Genomic DNA, 21,976 nt, shown 5'->3' with positions numbered 1-21,976 from the left:
CTAAGAAAAATGGAGCATTGGAGTTCCCTGATGGCCCAGAGGTTAAGATTCTGTGCTCCCAATTCAGGGGCGTGGGTTTGATCCCTGGTTGGGGAAGATCCCACATGAGGAACATCCAAAACAAAAAAACAAAAAAAGCGTTGCGGGGGGCAAGGAGCATTATGAGAGTTACAACCACACACGATATCTTGCAAACAGCGTTTTTGTTTGTTGATGTACGCTTTCGTTTTCAGCTTTTCTGAGGTACCGCAGACCCAAGAAGTATATTATTTGAGATGCACCACGTGAAGTTCTGATTACCCCGACCCAGGTAACTCACACGTCCCTCACCTCCACAGTCATCTTCCCTGACAAACACAGAGCTGAACACAGCATGTAGACAGCCGAGGGGACAGGCCGTGTGACCTCCCTGTGGGGGTAGAGCAGGCGGGCACTGAGGCACGCGGCCCCAGGGAGGGGACCGCGGCCCCAGGGAGGGGACCGCAGCCAGGAGGGGCTCCGGGGCCTCTGGGAACCGGCCTCGCTCTGTTCCTGGTCTGCGGACGCTTACGTGCAGGGTTTGGTTTGTGAAAATTCGTTGAGCTGTACACTTCTGCGTCCACTTTCCTGTGGGTTATACTTCATTAAAAAGTTCCAGAAAAAATAGTGTTTGCGGCAGAAAACTGGAAATCCCAGAAAAGGAGAAGGAAGGTGGTTCCTCTCGTCCATCCTCTGCCCACCAGGAGGGGTCCTCGACTCAAGCTGGGGTGGGCGGCTTGCGAAGGGGACGTCTAGGCTGCAGATCGCCCGGCCCCCTAACCCCACACCTCGGGCCCCGAACCGGGTGGGGGTCTTCGTCTCCCTGGGGCTCCAGCGCTGAGCCTGCCGGGACGGGTGAATCACTGCATCCTGGAAGGATGATATCCTGATTCGGGAAACTCCCACTCGGTACCCCTGAGGCCCAGCCCAGGGACAGGGGACTTGGGCCCCACCTCCCGGGGGGCCCCCAAGTTGAGGTCCTGGGTGTCCAGGGGCAGGGATAGGCAAAGCCACCCTGGGACAGGCCCCTGAGTCTGTCCCAACCCCGGGTGTCCCACCACGGCCAGTGTGCCCCCTGTTCTCGGGAGGCAGGGGCCCGGCCGGGGCTGGGGCCAGGACTGGGCCTGGGCCAGTGACATCATGGATCAGGCCCTGCCAGTTCCTTCCCGACCTCGGAAACCCCAACACCCCGCTCCAGGAACTGGCCTGTGGAGTTGGGTTTGGCCGGCTGCCCCCACAGTGCGGCGGGGAGGCCCCGGCCCCACAAGCCCTGGCAGCCTGTTCCCGGGGCCGCCTTCCTTTCGGGGGCTCCTGGGGAGCCCGTGCCCGTGTGAGAACCAGCGGGGTCAGCTCTCTCCACTCCCACCCCCGCCACCCCCCTGAACAGCAAGGAAAATAAACAGCTGTCCGCCCCTCTCCACAGCTGGAAACACCGCCGGGCCCGCGGCCTCAGACCAAGCCGTGCGGCTGAGTCACCGGCCAGCCACCGGGGAGGGGGCAGGCCCGGGGCTGCCCCGCGGAGACCTCAGGCCAGGCCGCCCCGGCTGGGCCCCTCGCTCCGCCCCTCCCGCTGCGCCCCAGCTCTTCCGAGCCTCAGCTCCCGACCGCCCTGGGCCTCCGGGGCTTCACCGGCTGACCCAGGGGCGGGCCCGGCTCTCGTTCCATCCACGATTGTGGATAGTGACCGTGGGGCCTGCGGCTCTGGGATCCGACCGGGGGCCACAGCCCGTGGCAGGCCTCACAGAGCAGAATAGGAGAGCGGACGTTTCAGAAAGATCATTCACAAAGGTGGAAGTGCAATGGGCCTCCCGGGGGGTTCTTGCCCAGTGGGGGGGTCTGATGACCCTAGAGTAGAGGCGCCACGGTCTGGCCCCCAGGGCTGGCACCCCCTCCTTCCTGCCTTCTTCCCTTTCTCCTCCTCCCTGTTCTCCGTCCTTCCTTCTCGTCCTTTGATAATCTTTCTCTGGGGCAGCACCCTCCAGACCAACCTGCAGGGACCTTTGAGGGCACCTGGCCGTCCTCAGGGGCCTACGGTGTGCTGGGCCCTGAGTCCTTGGGGGGGACCCCAATCCTGCCTGGGGACGGATCCACACAGGGACCAGTTGGAGGTCGGGGTGTGTAGCTAACGAGCTACCTGCTGTGAGGGCCCCACGGCGGCTCCCTGCCCAAGGATGGTCTCCAGAGAGGCTGGGCCAACCTCACCCCCACAGGAGGCATTATCCCAGGATCGGGGTGGTGGAAGTGGAGGGTGTCCGCTGGGAAGGGGGGCCGGCCAGGCAGAGGGGTTAACCCCGGGCAAAGCTTCAGGTGCTGTGCGTGGCTGGACCGGGCCGAGGGAAAGCGTGCCTTTGGGGCAGAGTGTGGATGCTGGCCCAGGGCGGCAGCAGCTCCAGGGAGACCAGCCAGGGCTCCCCCAGACTCACCCGGGCTCCCTCCGCAGGGCGACGAGGGCGGGGCGGAGGCTGAGCAGAGGGCCCAGCAGGGCAGGGAGGATCAGAGGGCAACCGGAGTCCCTGCTGGGTTCCCACGCCGGACAGCGGGGCAGGTGTGGCCTCGGGGTCACCGAGCAGCGGGAGGCTGGGGAAAGCCCGGTGTCTGGCCTGGGCGGGCGGCGGGAGCATCAGCCAATTAACCTGCGATCGCCCGGGGAGACGCTAAGAGGATTTGCCTTTTGTCTGGCTAATTATTCCGCGTCTCCACTTTTCCTTTCCTGGGGAGCCCAGGCCCTTTGCGGAGCTTTAATTAAAAGGAAGCCGCTTTCTCAATTACCCCAAGGGTGGGGCAACCAATGGAAACCCCGGGGCTCACCCTCCGGGGCCCGAGCAGAGTCTGGGGCGTCTTCCCAGGGCCTGGGATTATCACCAACGAGGAATCGGAGGCCCTCGAGGGGCCCACCCGTGTGGGCTCTCCTGGCCTGGTTGACCACGGCCCGCCGGGCCCCTCCAAGCTCTGAGGCGTCCCCGTGAGAGGCGGGAGCCCTGTCAGCTCACAGGAGTGGGGTCATGGCTGTGACGGTGCCACACAGGGGACCCGGGGGGCTTTCCCAGAGGCCCGGGACCATAGGGCCACTTCCTGTGCCCCTCCAGTCCCAAGGGGTGCCCCCACACCCCCTCCACAGCCCTACTGGGCACCATGATGGGTCAGAGAAAGTTCATTGTTCAGGGAGAATGGAACCAGGCTGCGGAGACCAGACCTCATCTAGATAGCAGCCCCCGGTGGGCACGACACAGACAGAGGCCGTACCTTCCTCCTGCCAGGCCTCTCACCCCGCCTGCCCCTCTGTGCCCAACACGGGGCGCCTCTCTCCCTGACTCCACTCCAGGCCCGCCACGGGCCACTGGAGGGGTCGGCGGTGGGCCGTGGAGTCCCTGCCCAACACGGGGCGTCTCTCTCCCTGACTCCGCTCCAGGCCCGCCATGGGCCACTGGAGGGGTCGGCGGTGGGCCGTGGAGTCCCTGCTCCTGCCGTTGTCTGTGTAGCACCTGGGGCTTCCTGGAGGAGGTGACTCGTGAACCGCTTTTCAAGGATGCGCAGGAGTTTGCCCGCAGAGAGGACTGGAAAGTCACCTGGGGGGAGGCAAACCGAACCAGTGGCCCAGGGGCCGGTGGCACCAAGGAACGGGGCCCCGAGGTACCGAGGATTTGAGAACGGGCCACTCTGGCCACGTTCACAACCTGCAGGACCCCGGGGAACCACTGGGGTTTCAAAGACTTAGTGGCCACGGAGGCCCTGGGGACGGGGGCCTGGCCTGATCCCAGTCTGGCCCCCAGTGAGGCCCTGCTTGGGCATGGGGCTGCGGTGCCCCCTCTTGGGTGGCTGCTCTTTTGGGAGGTTGTCCGCTCACGTGTTCATTCCAATTCACCTGTCCTGTCCTTCACTGGGTCCTCACTCTCGCCTCCTTTCGTTCACTCACGTATCCTTCTGTTCACCCATCCGATTGTCCATCCTTCCATTCGCCACCTTAGGGAGGGCTGGGCAGGTGCTGGGTGTGGGCCCACGGAGGAGAGAGCTTCCTGACAATGTTGACCCGCAGCAGCGGCAGATGCACCGAGAGTGCAGGACCAGGGGGCGCTCTGACCCCAGGCGTCGGTGGGCCGTGCCAGGGGTGCCATGCTTCCTGGGGGGCGCCGCAGAGTGGGTGGCCCAGACGCGGCACTCCAGCCCGACACACTCCGGACCCCAAGCTCCGCTGGCTCCCCGTGGGCACTGGGATGCTCACCTGGCCTTTCCTGAGCTTGGCCTGGGCTCTGGAATTCCTTCCCCCATCTCTGCCAGCCTGATCTGGAAAGCTGAATGTGGCATTGGGAAGCTGCGGGTGGCTCGCATGGCCCTGCCTCCCACCAGGCGCTGCTCTCTGGGCCCTGGGGCTGGGCCCCTTGCTGGGCAGCTCCTCCTGGAGAACCCAGCCTTTCTCGCCTCCAGCCAGGAGGCGTGAGGTTGTGGCGGTGCGGGCTGGCGGGCTGTGAGATCAGGCCACACTGAAGGCCTCCCTCTTCCTGACCATGGGGCGCAGGGGACTCCGCCAGCTCGCCTGGCTGTGTCTCGGACGTCCCCTCCCCACGGGGTGACGCCAGCAGTGACAGCAGCAGTCGGGCCTCCTGGGAAAGGGCAGGCGGGCCTCCCGCCGCCACCCCAGGTGAGCCTCCCGCCGCCACCCAGGTGAGCCAGCCGCGCCTGGCAACAAGGTGTCCTTGTGCGGCCTGCCCTGACCCACGACCTCCGTGGCCAATTAGCGTGGCTGAGAGCCCCCCGAGCAGTTCTGGAACTCGTCTTTCGTGTGACAGTTTCACCTGGGAACAGTTGAGCACAGACCCTCGCCTTTGGCTTCCTCTCAGGGGCCCTGGCTGAGTCGGGCTGGGGGGCGGCGATGGGACCAGCTCTGGGCTGCTCTGTCATAGGCCACCCTCGAGGTTCTGCAGAAGCTGAGAGCCTACATTCAGGGAGCCTCTGTGTGGGGGTACCCCGGCGTTGGCAGACAGGCGTGGGACCAGTGTAACCTGTCACGCCCGAGGCAGACAGCATCCCTCTGCGAGCCTCACGCCCCTTGGGGGTTGTCAAACACTTTTAGCAGCAGAGCCCTTTGGGCTAACTCAGCCTTTGTGGAACTCCAGCCTGCAGAGGTGGCCATACAGGAGCTGCCCTGCGGAGGAGGGTCAGAGGGCCTGGGGCCCCTGCCCCGGAGCCTGAGGCTACAGGGGACACACCCCCACATCTGCCCCTGCTGCCCCCATCTGAAAACAAGGTCAGAGCAGGAAAGGCCAGCTGGTCCAGTGGCCACCCCCTGCAAGCCGGCCACGCCAGTGACGCGGGGTCCGAGCCCTTCCCCCCTGTACACACGCAGGCCGTGAGGGGGAGAGGGCTTGGGGTCTAAACCACCCAGAGTGCTCCAGTGTTCTGCCCGGCTGTGGCCGCTGGGACAGCCAGGTCTCGTCTCGGTCTTCCCTTTGATTTGCTTCAAAAGTCGTCACTGAACCCAACGGTGTGCTTGGCGCCGGGACACGAGGGAAAGATGTCCAGCCTTGAGTTCTTCTCTAGAAAGATCTCCTGGGCTGTGAGGGTGGGCTTGGGACCTCGTCGGGGTTCCCCAGCCTGGGAGGGTGCTTGGATGGGGCGCTCTCTTCACTGGGTGGTCTTGGCATCCTGGCATTCCCTGGTAGAATCTGTACATCCTGACCCCATGGACGGCAGCCTGCCAGGCTTCTCTGTCCAGGGGATCCTCCAGGCAAGAACACTGGAGCGGGTCGCCACTTCCCCCTCCAGGGCATCTTCCCAGCCCAGGGACCGAGCCTACAACTTTTGCGTCTCCTGCGCTGCAGGCCTTCACCGACCAAGCCACCGGGTGGGCACCCAGCAAATGCACTCACTGGAGTTCTAATTTCCTAGAAACCTGAACCCAGCCAGGACCCTGGCCCAGGGCGGGCTGGGGGTGGGGGGACACACCGTGCTCCGGGGGTCACCAGAGCCGCCTGCTGGCTGAGCTGGTGGCATCACTCCCCTTCTGTATCATTGTTTTCTGGTACTTAAGGCATTTTCTCATGGAACCAATGTCTGGAAAGTATCCATCCATCGATTGGGTCAACACAACACTGCTGCATTCCTGCTGCGCCCTGCGCCCTGTCGTCGGGCCTCGGTGGTGACAAGCCGGCGATGGTCGTGCCTACCGGCGACACCAGCCAGAAGTCTGGGGACGAGCTCCGTGAGAACCAACTCCGGGGATGGGGCAGGCGGTGACGTGGCCTCTGCAGTTTGGAGCCCGAGGGGCTCTTTCTGAGCTGGTGACAGCCAGCCTGTGACTCCTAGCAGGGGAACGGCCACACGAAGGTCTTCAGGGGACTCCATGGGCAGGCGGTGGGGACAGGAGGTATCCAAGGGGACCTGGGCAGACTCTGGCCAAGCTGGAGGTGAATCACATAGGCCTGGGCGGGGATGGAGCAGAGTCAGCAGAGTACTAAGAGCCATGTATCACTGGCTCACTCCTCACCGGCAGGGTTCTGCTGGCCTTTGCCAGGAAGGGCCCTCGGAGGCAGGGTGACCCCAACCAGGCGATGCTTTCTCACTGGCACACGGCCCGCGAGCGTGAGCCTGGCTGACCCAGGCCTGCTCTACCCCAGGGCGGCCCTCCCCACCCAGCCAGCAATCACTACTGCAGGGCTGGGGTGCACCCAGGAGCTCTGCATCTCTCCCCCAGACCCCAGTTCTGGAGACCAGGGCTGCCCTCTGCCTTGTGGACCCCAGTTCTGCCCTCTTCTCAGAAGGCACTGCCTCTTGGGGGCTCTGGGGTGTCCCTCCTGAGGAGTCCTCAGGCTGTCGGTCCTGGGCTGAACAGTGGCCTCCGTGACGGCCAGATCCAAACGCCGAGCTTGCACATCTTCCCTTATATGGCATGTGTGTTTGAGGCGAGAATCCTGAGATGGGAGCTTATCTCGGATTATCTGTGGGCCCTGAACGCAATCACAGGTGTCCCAGGAGGGGGCGGAGGGCCTCTGACACACACAGAGGAGCAGCCACATGAGACGGGGCAGAGAGAGGTGGGGAGATGCTGGCCTTGAGGGCAGGCGTGATGTGGGCACAAGCCAAGGATGCTGGCAGCCACCTGGAGCTGGGACAGAACCTCCCGGGGGGACAGCCCTGCCCACACCTTGACTTCAGACTTCTGCCTCAGCGGGAAAGCTGCCTGGCTGTGGGGGTTGTCAGAGTGGCTGCAGGAGAGCGCGCTCCCCGCCTCCTCCCCAGCACCCAAGGGAGCCCAGGCTGCGTCCTCAGTGCCGCGAAGACGTCCCGCACCCCTTGCCCTGGATGTGAGCACTGTGGGATGTCTTCCTCACACCCCGGATGCAGTGCAGGAGCCGGAAGGAGCAGTCAGACTGGCACCCCCAAATAGGGCGTGTTTGATGCAGTAAAGAATCCACCTGCAATGCAAAGACCTGGGTTTGATCCCTGGCTTGGGAAGATCCCCATGAACAGAGGAGCCTGGCAGGCTGCAGTCCATGGGGTCGCAAAAAGTTGGACACGACTGAGCGACTTTCACTTTTTTTCTGATTTAAAAATGTCTTCTGGTGGCTCGGACGGGAAAGAATCTGCCTGCAACACGGGAGACCTGGGTTTGATCCCCGGGTTGGGAAGATCCTCTGGAGGAGGGCACAGCCACCCACTCCAGTACTCTGGCCTGGAGAATCCCATGGACAGAGGAGCCTGGTGGACTACAGTCCATGGGTCACAAAGGGTCGGACACGACTGAGCGCTAAGCACGGCATGGTGCATCCCCTGGCTGATGGAGGGCCTGTCCAAGGGCAGGTTGGGGGAGACACCCCAGGAGGCCGGGGTTCCGGGGCTGCGGCGGAGAGAGGGGCATGGTGCCCCAGCAGGCTCCCTGGTTCTGGCTCCTGCGGGACGGTGCTGGTGGGTGCGGACCAGGGAGGCTCTGGAGTGCAGGCTGGGGGCTGTGGGGCATGCGGGGACAGGCGCGCCTTCCCCGAGCCAGCGTGGCTCAGCCAGGCGTGCGCTGCAGGCCCCAGACCCGCCGCCCAAGCCCTTTTAAGAATAAAAACAAATATTTGTGCTGCATGTTGTGTGTGTTGGGGTTTAGTTTTCTTCTCCAGGCTAAAAATAGGTGCCTCTCCCACCCTGGCGGGGGTTCCTGCCCCGCCCGCCGCTGGGCCGGGCCTGGCCTGGCGCTTGGGGCTCCTGCCAAGTTCTGACTTAACTGCCGGTGACAGGCGCACGAAGGTATCAGAAAATGATTACAGGATTAAGGTGCCGTTACAGTGGCGTGGGGGAGCTTCAGCGCCGGGCCGGCCAGGACGCATCGGGGTGGGGGTCCCCAGAGGGGCTTGGACACTGTCCCGGGCCCCCTTCACCCGAGGGTAATAGCGATACCCCCACCCCCATCTGCACGGACTAGGGAAGAGGCAGCACTCACACAGCCGCTCGGGGGAGGGGGATGGCACAAACAGGCTGTCTGGGCAGAAGCCGCGTCCCAGCCGGGGGGTGACTGCGGGCCACCAGGGGAGGGGCAGGGACCCCAGGAAAGGGGCGAGGGAGGGGGTGGGCCAGACAATGGGGCGGGATCCAGGGCAGGTGGCCCAGGGAGTCCCCAGAGGGGGAGGGTCGTGTTGGGGGCACGGTGGTGCCACCTGCGGAGCCAGGGGCTGGAGGACGTCTACGGCCACCCTGGCCTGGGAGACAGTAGTTCAGAACCACGGACAGCCCTGTGACTGCGAGAACCCCAGCCCCACACGGGGGCCTGCAATGGCTGAGGAGACCCCCAGAAGGAACCAGGGAGGGGCAAGGGCACCATCTGGGGGGGCCGGAAGCAGAGGGAGAGGTCGGGACCTGGGGCCCCCGGGCCCTGGGGCTGAGCCAGACAATGGTCATCAGGGAAAGGTTAAAACTGTAAAATGCGGTGGGCACACGAGGGCAGGGCTCTCGGGGCGTTTCCATGCAAACTGTAAAGTGCAGTGGGCACACCAGGGTGAGGCTCTCAGGGCCCTTCCATGCAAACTGTAATGTGCAGTTCCCGCTCTGGTCTGGGCTGGCCGGGGCTGTATGGCATCTGTCTGCAGGGGGAGTTCCCCAGGGAGACAGTCCTGCTTTTCCCTGGAGATAAGGGGGCGAGCAGGGAGGGGCTGCCCACTCCCACAGCTCCCCCACCACCCATGAGCCTGTCCAGCGAGGTGGGGACCGAGCAGGGTGGGTGGCAGAGGGGCTTCCCCCTGTCCTTGCTCGGCTGCCAGCCTGGGGGACGCTTCTTTCCTCTACCCCTCAGTTGGACGGATGGTGAAGACGGGGAGAAACAGGGTGGAGGGCGGACGAGTTCTGAGCGCTCCACACAGGCCATCTTGCTGGACGCTCCTCGCAGGCCCTGGACAGGCAGTCCGTCCTGTCTTACAGAGGGGAAACTGAGGCACAGTGGACCAAAGACCCAAGGACAGGAAAGGGCTGGTCCCAGAGCCCCTGCTGTCAGTCAGCTCCCGGGCCCAGCCAGCCACGCTCCGTCCATGGACAGCCCCGGCCCTCTGTGCGGGGGCAGGCCTGCATCCAGGTTCCTCCCCGACCCCAAGCACCCTGCGGAGGCCCCCATCCTGCACCGGAGGGGCTGCTGGAGCCCAGCTCCCTGCCCACCAGCCGTCCCCTCTCCTCCCGGCCTCTGGCCTGGTGGGTCCCGCTGCCTGGGGCGCCCTCTCCCTCTCCTGCCCTGGCCTCTGTCAAGCAGCAGCTCACCCGCCTCGGGTGGTGCACTCGGACCGCCCGCCCGTCTTCCGTAACCCCCCTCGGCCCTGTTTCCCTTCTCGCACACTGGACCCTCCATGGTTTATGCTGCTCGTTACATTTCTGATAGACGGCCTGTTGCCTCTGTGGCCCCTCCAGGTGGTCAGCTCGCCGAGGGCAGGACTTTCACTGCCTCCCCAGTGTCTGACACACGAGAGGGGCGCAGCAAAATTCATTGAGCAAACGAGTGAGACCAAGTGCTTCTCGCCTCCAGAGGGGACTCCAAATGAGGCAGAGGAGAAGGGGACCTGGGCACGGCAGGCCTCCCAGAGCCCAACACCACCCATCCCCTGCCTGCCTGGGCCCTGGCCCACAACCGTGACCTCCCCCCTGGGCCGCAGAACCAAGACCCCTGGAACACTAGACAGAAAGCATAGGCTCTCCGCGTCTGAGAATCGTGAAACTGGAACGCCGTGGGGGCTGCACACCCCCGCTTGCCATCGTGTGGAGGTCAGACTATGCTTCAATTCCTCTAGTGACGACGAGCTCCCTCCTTCCAGCAGCTCGGGCAGTGAGCAAGGCCTTCTAACGTGGCCTGAGGCCCACCCTGCACCGGACCTCCTAGGGCTGCCCCTCCGTGTCCTCGGTGAGCGGTGCTGGCAGGTGCTTTCCACCAGAGCAGGGATGGGAGACTGCCCCTCCCGACAGTGGGCACGCCCCCAGCTCCCGGGGAGACAGCCCCGGTGACTCAGCTGTGTCCACTCCCTCCCCTAGCATGTTTGCCGTTGAGATTTAATCGATGCTCCTTCCCTGGGAACACAGGAGGGGAAGCGGGCGTCCGGGTCAGGCCCCATCTGCAAGGCCAGCCCCGCTTACTCTGCCGGCAGCCGGCTGCCTTCCCGGACAGGTCGACGAGCAGAAGCTCAAAGCTCTGGCATAGGCCTCAGCAGCTCAGAGTGCGGGGTGTGAGGTGCTGGGGTGGCCAGGCTCGTCCTGGGTCTGAGGAGGAGCTGGGGAGTCGCAGACAACAGGGCAATGGATGCCCGACCCCCCGGGCTCAGCAGAGGAGGGCCAGAGTGGGGAGCTGCTTCAGGAGGGGCTCAGCGCCCAGCCTTCCTGCCCAAAGTCCTCCCAGCCTGGTGACTCCTGTTTGAGAGCCTTCTTTCTTGCAGCAGGTTGGGCATGTGGGATCGTAGTTCCCCAACCAGGAATCGAACGCGTGCCCCCTACACTGCAAGCGCGGCGTCTTAGCTGCTGGACCACCGGGGAGGTCTCACTGAGAGGTTTTCCATGGACGAGAGGGCCGTGGATTGCAGTTCAGGTGTCAGGGAAGCCAGCTGGCTTTGCCCAGAAGGCCCAGATCCGGGATCTGGGATCCGCGATGGCCCCGAGGAAAGGAGAAGTGGGGAGTGCGAGTTCTGGAAAAAGCTGGAAACCGTGCAACTCAAGGGCCGGGCTCCTTCCTGTCCTCCCAGAACCTTCTGGAACCTGGTCGGTGGTGGGGTAGCTGTCCAAGCTCCACTCTCCCCACTGCCCAGCCCCCGCACACTCCAAGCTCTGCGTCCCTCCAGCCAGCCAGCCCAGGTCCCGCCGGAGACCCTCACTCACCTCTGCTCCCAACCCCTCCTTTTCCTCCCTTCTCTTGGAGGCCTCAGCTCCTGCAGGGAGCTTTGCCGACAGCCCCCCAGGGTCGGTTCCCCACCCCTCTTGCTCCCACACCTCCTGCCTCTGCTGCAGCCTCACGGATGGGGGCAGGGAGGAGGGATGAAGGGACCTGCTGTTCATCATTCTGCCCCTGTCCTGGTTTGAAGCTATTAAGGGACCTGATTTCAGCCTCAGCTCTGGGCCCCACCAGGCCCAGCCAAGCCCTGGGCCCCAAGGAGATGAGCAGTGATGGATGAGGGGACAAAGGAATGCAGGGAAGAGTGGGCGTGCTGTCCTGTCCTGCTTGGAGGAAAAGGGGAACTCGGGAGCCAGCAGTGAGGGTCTGAGCCAGAAGCCAGGGGAGGGACTTGGTCAAATGCCCCCAGCCCACTGCGGGCCTGGGGACCCGGTGAAGCAGCAGAACAGCCCCGTTGTGGCCCAGCCCCCACAGCTCAGGCAGGGGGCTTCCAGAGCTGCAGACCCTCGGAAAGGCCTCCTCGGGGGTCCTGGCTGGCCTTACCAGCGAGACCCCACGCTGGGCTAGTTTGGGTGGACTGGAGTCCTAGAGACCACCCTGGGGCCTGAGGGTGGGTGGGCCGGCCACCCACAGGGGACGAGCGAGGCCACCTGTGCCCAGCGCCTGGAGGGCGTCCCAGCCCGGCTGGCCTCTGCCTGCAGGTGGTGTAAGAGGACTCCTGATCCAGGGCCCGTGTCTGGGCCACTTCCCGGCAAGGCTGGAGGGCTTGCTGTTCCTCGGCGTCCCAGGAGGCTGCAGGATCCCAGCTGAGCTCAGGGCGGCGTGCCACGCAGACTGCGAGAGGACAGGCCAGCAGGGGGACCGGCCAGGCGAGTCTGCCTGGGCGCTGCTCACCCCTGGCACCCTGGAAGCAGTGCCGGCCCAGGGCAGGCTGAGGGTAGGCCCTGACACCCCCCCTTGCCAATTCATTTGGCAGACCACCTGCCACAACCCAGGCCTCTGCTGGGCACTCCTGGGGGTGCCAGGACTCCCTGTGGCCCCCTGCGTCCTCAGACCTACAAGATTCCCAAGACTCCTGGATGCTCAGGCCAGGCAGCTGAGTCTCCAGGTCCTACAAGACCAAAGACCTGATGAGGAGGCAGGGGCATCACAGAGAAGGGAGGTGGGCGCAAGCTCAGACTGGGAGGGGGAAGGGCAGGGGTAGCCGCAGGTGAGGTCCAAGGTGATGATCAGCTGAGCCTCCCAACTCCCGGGGCCCCTGACTCAGTGCTGTGCCTCCCAGGGGACATGCTCTGCTCAAGGGCCCTCAGCCTGCCCGTCTGCCTGAGCGCCAGGAGCTCTAGTCCTCACTCACCTCTCGTGCCCTCCTGGGCCCCTCGGGCTCCCTAGACCACAGCCCTGCTTGCCCCAGGCCCCTCTTCCCTTCACCAGGCCCGTGACTCCGCCCTCCTAACCCCTCCCCACCTCCCAGCTCTAGGAGGCAGGAAGTTCACCCGGATGTCTAACCCAGATCCCGCCTGCTGCATTTTAGCCCAGTCTTCACCATTCTGTGCTCAGTGAAGACAGCTGCTGTCATCTCCTCCCCAGACCCGCTGTAGTTATTCTCTTCCCACTCATCTCTGTGAGGCCTTGGACTAGGCCCTGGGGCCTCAATTTCTCCTCGTGGGAGTTGGCATGGAGCTGGGTAGAGGGAAGACCCCAGAGATTTGAGTTCAAACCCCGGTTCTGCCTCTCACAGGCAAATGACCTGGGACAGAACCCTCTATTCTCTGTGCCTCGGTTCTCCCATCGATTAAACAGAATTAGCACAGGCCTAACTGGGGAAGGGGTGTTGTGAGGTTGTGGGTAACCGTGGGCCAGAGCCAGGCACTGGCATGGTTGGGGGCCCTTCTCACTTGCAAGGGCCCCCAGCCTGCTGGGAGGGGGCAGTCACAGCAATGAGACCTCTCTGCCCATGAGGACAGAGAGCTGGGATGGAAGGTGAGGGAGGGCAGGAGCCCTGGCAAGTTTGCTGGGGAATGGTGGGCATTATGGGGGAGAGGGTTGCAGGCAAAGGATGGGAGGAGACAGGGATTCCCTGGCTGGAAACACAGCTGCAGCAAAGGCTGAGCGGGAGGTGGGGGTGATGGGTAGCTCTGGGGAGGAGAGGTTTGCTGGCAGGGTCGGGGCTTTGTGTGTGGATGGGGCAGAGGTTGGCCGTAGGAGATGAGACAGAAAATCAGGAAGGACTTCCAAGGCCGCAGCAAGGAGAGAGCCTCTGTCACCACGGCCACGGGACCCCCTGGGAGCACTGGCCACTGGACAGCAGCTGAGTGGGCAGCCCTGGGAAACAGGGTGGGAGGCCTTGTTGCCAAAGCTTGGCCTGAGAGCAAAGTGTGGGCAGGAGTGTCCTCCAGAGAAAGCAGGAACGCGGGCCTGGCCAGACAGCTGGCTCCCATGTCCACTCTACGGAAGGGGACATTGCGGCTCAGAGGTGGGCGAGCCAGTCCAAAGCCCTTTCCTCTCTCCCAGTCCGCCTCAGTCCGGTTACACCCCTGGAATGGGCTGCCTTGCTTAGGGCAGGAAAGAAGCAAAGGCCTGGAGCCCCTGAGGGTCGGGGGCAGGCTTGAACCACTGCCATCTCCAGGGCCAGATGGGGCCTCCAGCAAGGCTAAATGAGCCAGTGAGTGAATGAATGAATGAGTGGGTGGTGGAGACATGCCCCCAGGACTGCAGGCGCCCTGCATCCCACCCCAGCGTCCCCAAATCCTGCCCAGGGAAGCCCTTGTGACCCACCAGCCTTGGTGATCCTTGCTGTCTCGGGTGCAACGGGAAGGCAAGCCCGCAGAAGCTGCATTCTGGGCAAGTTCAGAGGCAGGACGGGCCTGCACGCCCGGGGCCCACAGAGAGAGTTGAGGGCACAGGTGTCACTCTGGGGGCCGTGGGGGTGCCGGGCTGCTGGGAAATGCTTCTGAAACATCAGCCTCAGAGGTGGCGCCTGGGCTGGGGTAGGGGGAGGTCTGGGGGCCCCCAGACCGGGCCAGGCCGTGTGGGCTCAACGCCTGGGGCAGGGCTTCTTGGAGGGTGTGTTGGGCGGCCCTGGGAGGCCGGGGCTGGGGTTGAACCATGGCCAAGCAGTGAGTACAGTCTGGGCACTGGGGCCGGGGCATTCTCGGAGCTCTTTCCTCATTCCTGGCCCTGTGGGAGTAGCCGGACCCTGGCGTTCTGCGGTCGCCGCCACCGCAGACGCACTCACCGTCTCGTGGGGAGCAGGGGCCTCCTGCCAATCTCCCTGGGGCCCTTAGGGTCTGGCTTGGGGCCCCCCAAAGCCCGTCGACCCCCGAGTCCTGGCCCCAGCCACCTCCCACTCTGGGATGGGGACGCTGGTGTATCTGATTCAGACGCTGATAAATACGGGCGCAGGGGCACTAGAGGCTGTGCCCAGGGCGGGGGCGCCAGGAGGGGCAGAGCTGAGATTTCAGGCCCAGGGCTTGCCCCGTCTCCCTCCCTTTCCACGCCCTGAGGGGCACGTCCTCCTCCGAAAGCCCACCTGGGGGCCCCTCCCCCTGGATCTGGGCCCGGGTGCCCAGGCGGATGGGGGCTGTGTGATGCCAGGCTGCCTTGGGACAGCGGGCAGTGGCCAAACCGGCCCCACTGCATGCCTCCAGCCCTCAGCAGGAATGCCATTCATCCTCCCTGCTCACAGGGCCTCTGGCAGAAGCAGCGAGGCCTGATGGCCAGCCAGGGGCCCGTGGAGCTCCCAGGGACCTCGGGCTGCCTGGCCTCCCCCAGAGAGGGCAAGGAGCGCCCTGGGACGGGGGGGTCATGGAGTCACAACCCCCCAGATATAGCTGGACAGACCCACAGGGACCCTGAGGACAGATCCCACTGGGGTCACAGGGGGAAGGAGACACCGAGGGAGACAGATGGGGCCAGGGCCTCCCACCTTCAGCCCCTCTTCTCCCGAGAGCAGCCCCCTGGCACCAGGCTGACCCTCCTGCCCCTGTGGCCTGACCCAGGCTGTCTGGGGAGGCCTCAGAGTCTGTGTCCAGCCCCCCAGCTGTGGCCCTTGCTTGGTGGGGACAGGCCCAAAGTTCTTGGGGACAGGCAGGATGAGAACCAAGCCCCCGCAGCAAGGTGTGGAGGATGGCGTGGGGGAAGAGCCATCAGCACAGCGCCAGCTCTGCCCGCACACGGGGTCCAAAGGGTGGGAGGCCTTGTCCTCAGGGGACTGCTCGTGAGTCCCTCTCCTACTCCTGCGGCAAGGGCTGCAGAGACTTCACACACTTGCTTCTCTGATTCCAGCTTTATTGGAGCCGAGCGCTCCCCTCCTGGGGAGCCCAGACACAGCCCATCAGAAACCCGCCAGCTCTCCTGAAGGGGTGGGGGGGTGGCCACCGCAAGGACACACAGCGCCTTGGCCACCAGCGTCCCTGCCTGGGCCACACGACAGCCCCGCCCCCACCCAAGGGAAGGGTGACATCCTATTAGGGGAGGGCGGGGTCTCGGTGGCGGCCACCGAGTAGCCGAGGGACAGTGCACGTGACTTGGTGGCATCAGGGGCCCCAAGGTCCAAGGGCCGGTTTCAAGCAGAAGGAGGAGCCTAGCTCGGGGACAGCGCGGCCATCCCCCTGCCCCCCAGTACCCAGTGTAGGTCACAATAATTTAAAAGACACTATAGACATTTCGACGCTATATAACAATATAAGTTAACCAGGTTTCTTGGCAGAGGATGCTAGGCCTGTGGACTCAGCGGGGTATCCTGGGACCTGGGGTGGGGTGGTGGGAAGGGGGCTTGGGGGCATTCACAGTGGCCTGGGAGCTCCCAGGACAGCAGCTGTTGGTGGCATGTCCTGGCATCGTGCGGGCAGGCAGGGTAGACACCAGGGCCAGGGCCCAAGGTCACTCACCCCAGGCTAGTGTCCAGCCCACTTGTCTGGTTAGTGGCCTGAAGATTGTCTCCATGGGATTCTGAGAGAAAACGCCTTAAGCTCAGAACAGGGACGAGCGCATGGATGGTGGTGCACACTGTCCTTTCTGGCCCTGGACACCTCGTGCCTCGGTCTCCCCAAGGTGGGCAGGAGTACTGGCAGAGGGCATGTCCAGCACTGAGTCTCTCCCCACCCAGCCCACAGCTTAGAGTCAAGCAGGACCCCTTTCCATTCCTGTCTCCCCAGTTTCAGGGTAACTTAACCTCATGGAAAGGTCTGCGTGGGGTGGGGACCACAGATGACTGGAGGGCTGCCATCTGCTGGCGCAGCTGTGGGACCCTGGCGGAGCAGTGCCCTGGATCCGAGCTTTCTCAGCATCAGGGTCAGGATGAAAGGACTGGGCAAGGAGACCACCAGAGAAACCCTCAAAGGCACCTCGAGGCAAGGGGCGTGGACCCCATTGAAGCTGGCAGGGGGAGGAAGGGCACAGCCAGAGTTTTCAAGGCATGGGGACTGCCTGTCACCCTGGGTGTCCCCAGAGCACGTCCTTCAAGGTCAGGAGCCCTGGGATGACCGTCAGGCAGCCTGAGCCCAGGGGAGAACCTCCACTCGCAGCCTTGCGGGTCCCCTGCTGGTGCTTGAGCTGCTCCGGGCCTCAGGGTCCCCATCTGTCAAATAAGGCAAATACCCCTGAACTGTCCCCCTGTCCCACCAGCCTGCCCCGGGATGGTGCTGTCCTGGGGGTCCAGCTGATTCCAGGGTGGGAGGGGTTTCTGTAAACCAGGGGGTGTCAGGCTGGTGGGGGGCTGGAAGAGCAACACACTCAGGGACGTAGCACTCCTGGAACCTGACGTGGGTGACAATCTGATTTGCTAGATATGATTTTCAAAAGAAGGGAGGAAGGGGCCAGAGATCCCTGTCCGTGGCTCTCCTCACAGGCTCTCGTCCGTGCCCCCCGCCCAGCTCACGTGGAGACCACGTGCACTGGCCACCTCCCCCTGGACAGGGCCATGCACAGGGATACTCCCGCGGGTACCCAGGGGCCAGAGGAGGGAGCAGAGGGGGGCAAGGGGACACACTAACAGAGTACAGAGTTAGGACCGGCTATGCCTTAGTGCTAAAATCCTCTTCGGATACTAAGAAAACATAAATAATTTTTGTCGACATCTGCCCAGACTGCCGCAGAGCCCAGTGACTGCTGAGGCCTGGGACGAAGTCTTTCTGCGTCCTGTACCACCAGGCTGGGAGAGAAGGACGCTCGGAGGCTTGTCGCCTTGCTTTCCGAGCATGTGTGTCCTTGAGGTTCACTGTCCCAGAGAGAAGAAATGCACTGTGCGCCGCTGGGGACACTCACGCCATCGGCCTTGCCCTCTGGACCAGCTGATGGGCACTGTTCTGCCACAAGAGGGGACTGGCGTGGCAGGAGAGAACCGCTGGTGGGCCAGGAAAAGGTGACCGGCCCGTGGGAGCGCTCTTGCGCCTGGAGCGCCCACCTCCTGCACACCCCTCAGGCAGGCCGGGGCAGAGATGCCAAGGGGGCGGGGCGGGGCCGCGGCGGAGTGGGCGGGGCCGCGGGCGGGGCGGGCGGGGCCGCGGGCGGAGTGGGCGGGGCCGCTCACTTGCAGGTGAAGACCTCGGTGCGCTCGCTGCACGTGTTGCACTTGACGAAGCAGCACCAGTGGAACTTGCAGTTGCACTGCCAGACCTTGGTGTACTGGTGGGTGTTGTAGCCCCGGCCGCAGCACATGGTGTCGCAGCCGTCTGCGCCGGGCGACGTGCGGTTACACAGGCGGCCCTGCGTGCCCACGCTGCCCGTGGCCGCGTCCTCCTCGCAGTAGTTGGGGGACTTCTCGATGTACACCAGGTCCGTCTCCATGGGCTTCTGGTAGCTGCGCAGCTGCTTGATGCGCAGGAAGGTGGGCTGGCGCAGGCGGCTGGCGCGCACCACCTCCACCTGCACGGCCACGTTGTACTTCTCCTTCAGCAGGTGGCCCACCTCGCGGAACTTGGGCAGCGTGGTCCAGCACGTCCTGGTGGTGCAGGAGCCGGACACGCCGTGGCACTTGCACTCCAGCTTCATGCGCTCCTCCAGGACCTGCGGGCCACAGGGCAGGCTCAGTATGGGCTGGGGAGGAGTGGCGGAGGGGAGGCAGGTGGTGGGGGGCCTGCCACCTCGCCTCCATCTGACCCAGATCTGGCTACCCACTTCCCACCGTGTGACCACACATCAGTGTTTCCTCCTCTCTGAGCCTCAGTCTCCTCATCCATGAAATGGGGCTACTGACCACAAGGTCCCTAACTGCATGAGACCCTATGAGGGTCCCCATGAGAATATTCAGAACTCGGCAGAGCAAGGCATGTGCTCATCAAATGTGTTCCTCGAGATTCTCACAACCCTTCAGGGAGCTGCAAGTCAACGCACTGATGAGGAAACAGGTTGAGTGGATGGGGCAGGCGTGGGACTCACTGTAGCAGGTGAAGAAGCTGGTGCATGCACCCTCCAGGTGGGGTAGCAGGTCCAGCAAGAGCAGGTGCTCAGTAAATGTGGACCCCCCCTCTGGTCTGTCCTGCTCCCCACCCTTGTGCCTGGTGTAGGCTTTGGCATGCAGTCAGCACTTAATAAGTGGCTGTTCAATGGAAGCCTGGCACGCACATGGAGCTCTGTACACCTTTGCTGAAGGATGGAGTGGGGGCAGGCGGCGGGTGAGTGCATGGATCAGTGAGGCCCAGGCGTGCCGTCTGCTGGGAAGCCGCCCTCCGACCAGTGTTGTTCTTTCTCCCCAGCTCCCCGAGGGCCCGTGATGGGTGCAGCCGTGTGTTTTCCTTGGGCCTCCCTCCTTGGCCCCGGAAGGCTGATTCCCAGAGCCAGCCCTGACCCCGGGCACTCATTTACTCAGATCGAAAAGGCCCTGCCAGCCGGGCCTGATTAAAGATGGGGAATCATTAGCTGCCGCCCCACGGCTGCACAAGGGCCATTTGTCAGCTGTCTTAGTTCCCGCTGGCCTCATTGCGACAGCCTAGTCCTGCGTGGTCTTGGCCACCCTCTGCCTCCTGGTCCAGAACCCCAGCCCTGACCCTCAGTGAATGAATGAATGAATGAACAAATGAAAGAAACAGAGAGAGAAACATCCCACGGTATTGGGGACTGCCCAATCCCTTTCCTGCCTGCCCTGATGGCACAGGGCCCTGGACCAAGGCGAGGAAGCCCGGGACGCCCAGGAAACTGAGACAAAGCAGCAAAGCGCAGGGGCCTGTGGTGGGGGGGTGCTGGCGTGGGGCTTCCTGGGGGAGGTGGTGCCTGTGCTAGGCGTTGACGGAGGAGCAGAAGCTCCTCGGACAAAGAGGAGTGGCACTCCAGGAGGGGTGCATCGAGAGAAGGTCTGGAGAGCCGCCACCATCACCACGAAGGGAAGATTCGACCCAAAGGAGCACAACGCGCGGCTAGCGGCCTGAAGTTTAGGGGGCGAGAGTCTCCTCTCCTGTGCGGATGATGTCCTGGCGGATGATGTCCTGGCGGATGATGTCCTGGCCGAGGTGGGGAGGGACCCCGTGTTCGGAGGAGGGAGAGGGGGCCCAGGGGAATATTCAGAACTGGAATGGCAGCGCTTGATGACTGCCGTGGGGCGTTTGGGTCAAAGGCACTGGCCAGAAGTCTGGTCTGGGGGTCTGGGTAAAGGTGCGACCTCTTCAGAAAAAATGTATCTAGGCCTCTCGTCTGCCTCCCACCCCTCTCCTCACTCTTGTCCACCCCAGTCCGACCTCTCCTCCCCCTCCTTCCACCCCACCCCATGATCATCTTTGCTTGGACCATTGTAAGCTAAGTTGCTTCAGTCATGTCTGACTCTTTGTGACCCCATGGGCTGTAGCCCGCCGGGTTCCTCTGTCCATGAGATTCTCCAGGAAGAATCCCGGAGTGGGTTCCCATGCCCTCCTCTGCTTGGCAGGACATTGCCAGTAATGCCTAATGCGGCTCCCGACACTCCTCCAGGGGACCTTCCCTCTCCCCGAAAGCCCCTCACTCTACTAATCTGCCCTTCAGAGCTTGGAAGCTTCCTTGGCCTGGTCACGCTGCCTGCCATGGATGCCCCAGGCCAGGAGCTGACCGGATGCATAGCCCTCTCAGAGCCCCAGCCTGGGGGGCAGCTGGCCCTACCCCATGCTGCTGGCCCAGGAGGTGCTTCCTCAGATGGGCGGTGATGGCCAGAGACCTGGCAGAGTGTCCAGGCGAGCCTCTGTGCAGGCCGGGTGGTCCACCGGCGTGCCCACGCTGGCCCGCTGAACAGCTGCCCCCCGCCTCGCTCTGCCGCCCGCCCTGAACCCCTTCCCTCCACAGTCAGCTCCTCTGTGGCCAGTGACAGTCCGCAGATGAAGTTGACTGGACCGCTGTGTGCAGAGCAAAGGGCTGAAGCCTTGCTTGGCTGGGTCCCCGGGGCTCACTCTCCCGGGAAGTGATCACAGGATTCAAGAATGTGCTGTTTCCGGCTTCAGTGCCCTCATGGTAAGAGAGAGAGAGATGGTGGCGCCAGCCCCCACTGCCTCAGGAGACCACCTAGGAGAGTGGAGAGCGACGCACCCTGCCCAGAGGAGCTGCTGGCTGAGCCCCGGGCCTCACTCCTGCCCTAGGGAGCTCCAGAAAAGGGCAGACAGGGGTTCTTCCCAGAATAGGGGCTGGCCTACACTCTGGGGAGGGTGCTCAGTCAGGGGGAGTCCCCGGTTGGTGGACCAAAACCCTGAGGAGCTCAGAGTTGAGCAGGTCTGCACGCTCAGCTTGTCTGCTCCTGGCCCACGAGGGATTCAGTGGGCCATGTGCCAGTCTGGGGTGGGCTGAAGAGTGTCCTCCCAAATGTGTCTACTCAGCCCCTCAGAATATGCCCTTCTTTGGAGATCGGAAGTTTGCAGATGTAAGTAAGGTAAGACTCGTGATGAGATGGTTCTGGTTTTGGGGGGGCCTGAGTCCAGGGACCTGTGTCCTTGTAAGAGACAGACGAGGAGGGAACACAGACACAGAGCAGGGCCGTGTGAAGGCAGAAGCCGAGACTGGGTGATGCGGCCACAAGCCAAGGAGCGCCCGCGCCCCTGGAGCTGGAAGAGGCCGGAAGGACCCTGCCCTGGAGCCTCGGGAGGGAGCTCGGGCCTACGGACACCTTGACTTTCGGCCTCTGGCTCTGTGCAAGAACAAATTCCTCTTGCTCGAAGCCACTTCGCTGTGGGACTTCGGTGTAGCAGCAACAGCCTCCTCTCCTCCTGACTTGCTGAACTCCGTGCAAGGCCCGGGGGCTGGGGGTCGGGCCTGGCTGCTCCACGAGTGGGCCGGGGTGCCCAGCACTGAAGTGACCCGTGAAGGTCTGGACTCAGCTCTCCAGGAAACCTCAGAAGCCATACTCACCCGTCTCAGCTGCCATGATAAGCCCCCAGGGGGCCCTGTGTGGTCACTACCACGGCCTTTTCCAAGAGCTCAGACTACACATGGGCTGCACGGCCCCATGGGGTCGGGGCTGCTGGGGGCGGCAGGGGGGAGGGGCACAAGGTACCTTCTACCTGCGGGGGAGGAGATGGACGTGGGAGAGGGACAGGGCCACCAGGGCCTCGTGGACAGCTGGGGACAGTGTCAGCAGGAGAATCCTGGCTGCCAACCACGTTAGAGGCCTTTGCCGTGGCTGCCCTGGCCCCGACAGGCCCTCGCACGGCTCATCTGGCCCCCACCTTGCCTCCACCAGTC

The 21,976-nt window shown here is 63.8% G+C and overlaps 1 protein-coding gene across 2 annotated transcripts in view; it reads right to left on the bottom strand.

The window, feature by feature from the left end:
* Positions 1 to 15,617: 15,617 nt before the first annotated feature.
* The window catches only part of WNT7B (Wnt family member 7B), a 54,026-nt gene continuing 47,667 nt past the window's right edge, over positions 15,618 to 21,976 (bottom strand). For both annotated transcript variants that reach the window (XM_027540513.1, XM_027540512.1), the window contains exon 4: positions 15,618 to 18,352. In XM_027540513.1, the coding sequence (XP_027396314.1) occupies positions 17,873 to 18,352 (480 nt within the window). In that variant the 3' untranslated portion in view covers positions 15,618 to 17,872. The remainder of the gene's footprint in view (positions 18,353 to 21,976) is intronic.

Source organism: Bos indicus x Bos taurus, chromosome 5, assembly GCF_003369695.1.
Source record: "Bos indicus x Bos taurus breed Angus x Brahman F1 hybrid chromosome 5, Bos_hybrid_MaternalHap_v2.0, whole genome shotgun sequence".
Taxonomy (NCBI): domain Eukaryota; kingdom Metazoa; phylum Chordata; class Mammalia; order Artiodactyla; family Bovidae; genus Bos; species Bos indicus x Bos taurus.
The sequence above is the reverse complement of the archived record's forward strand: the minus strand, read 5'-3'. Positions and strand labels throughout refer to the sequence as shown.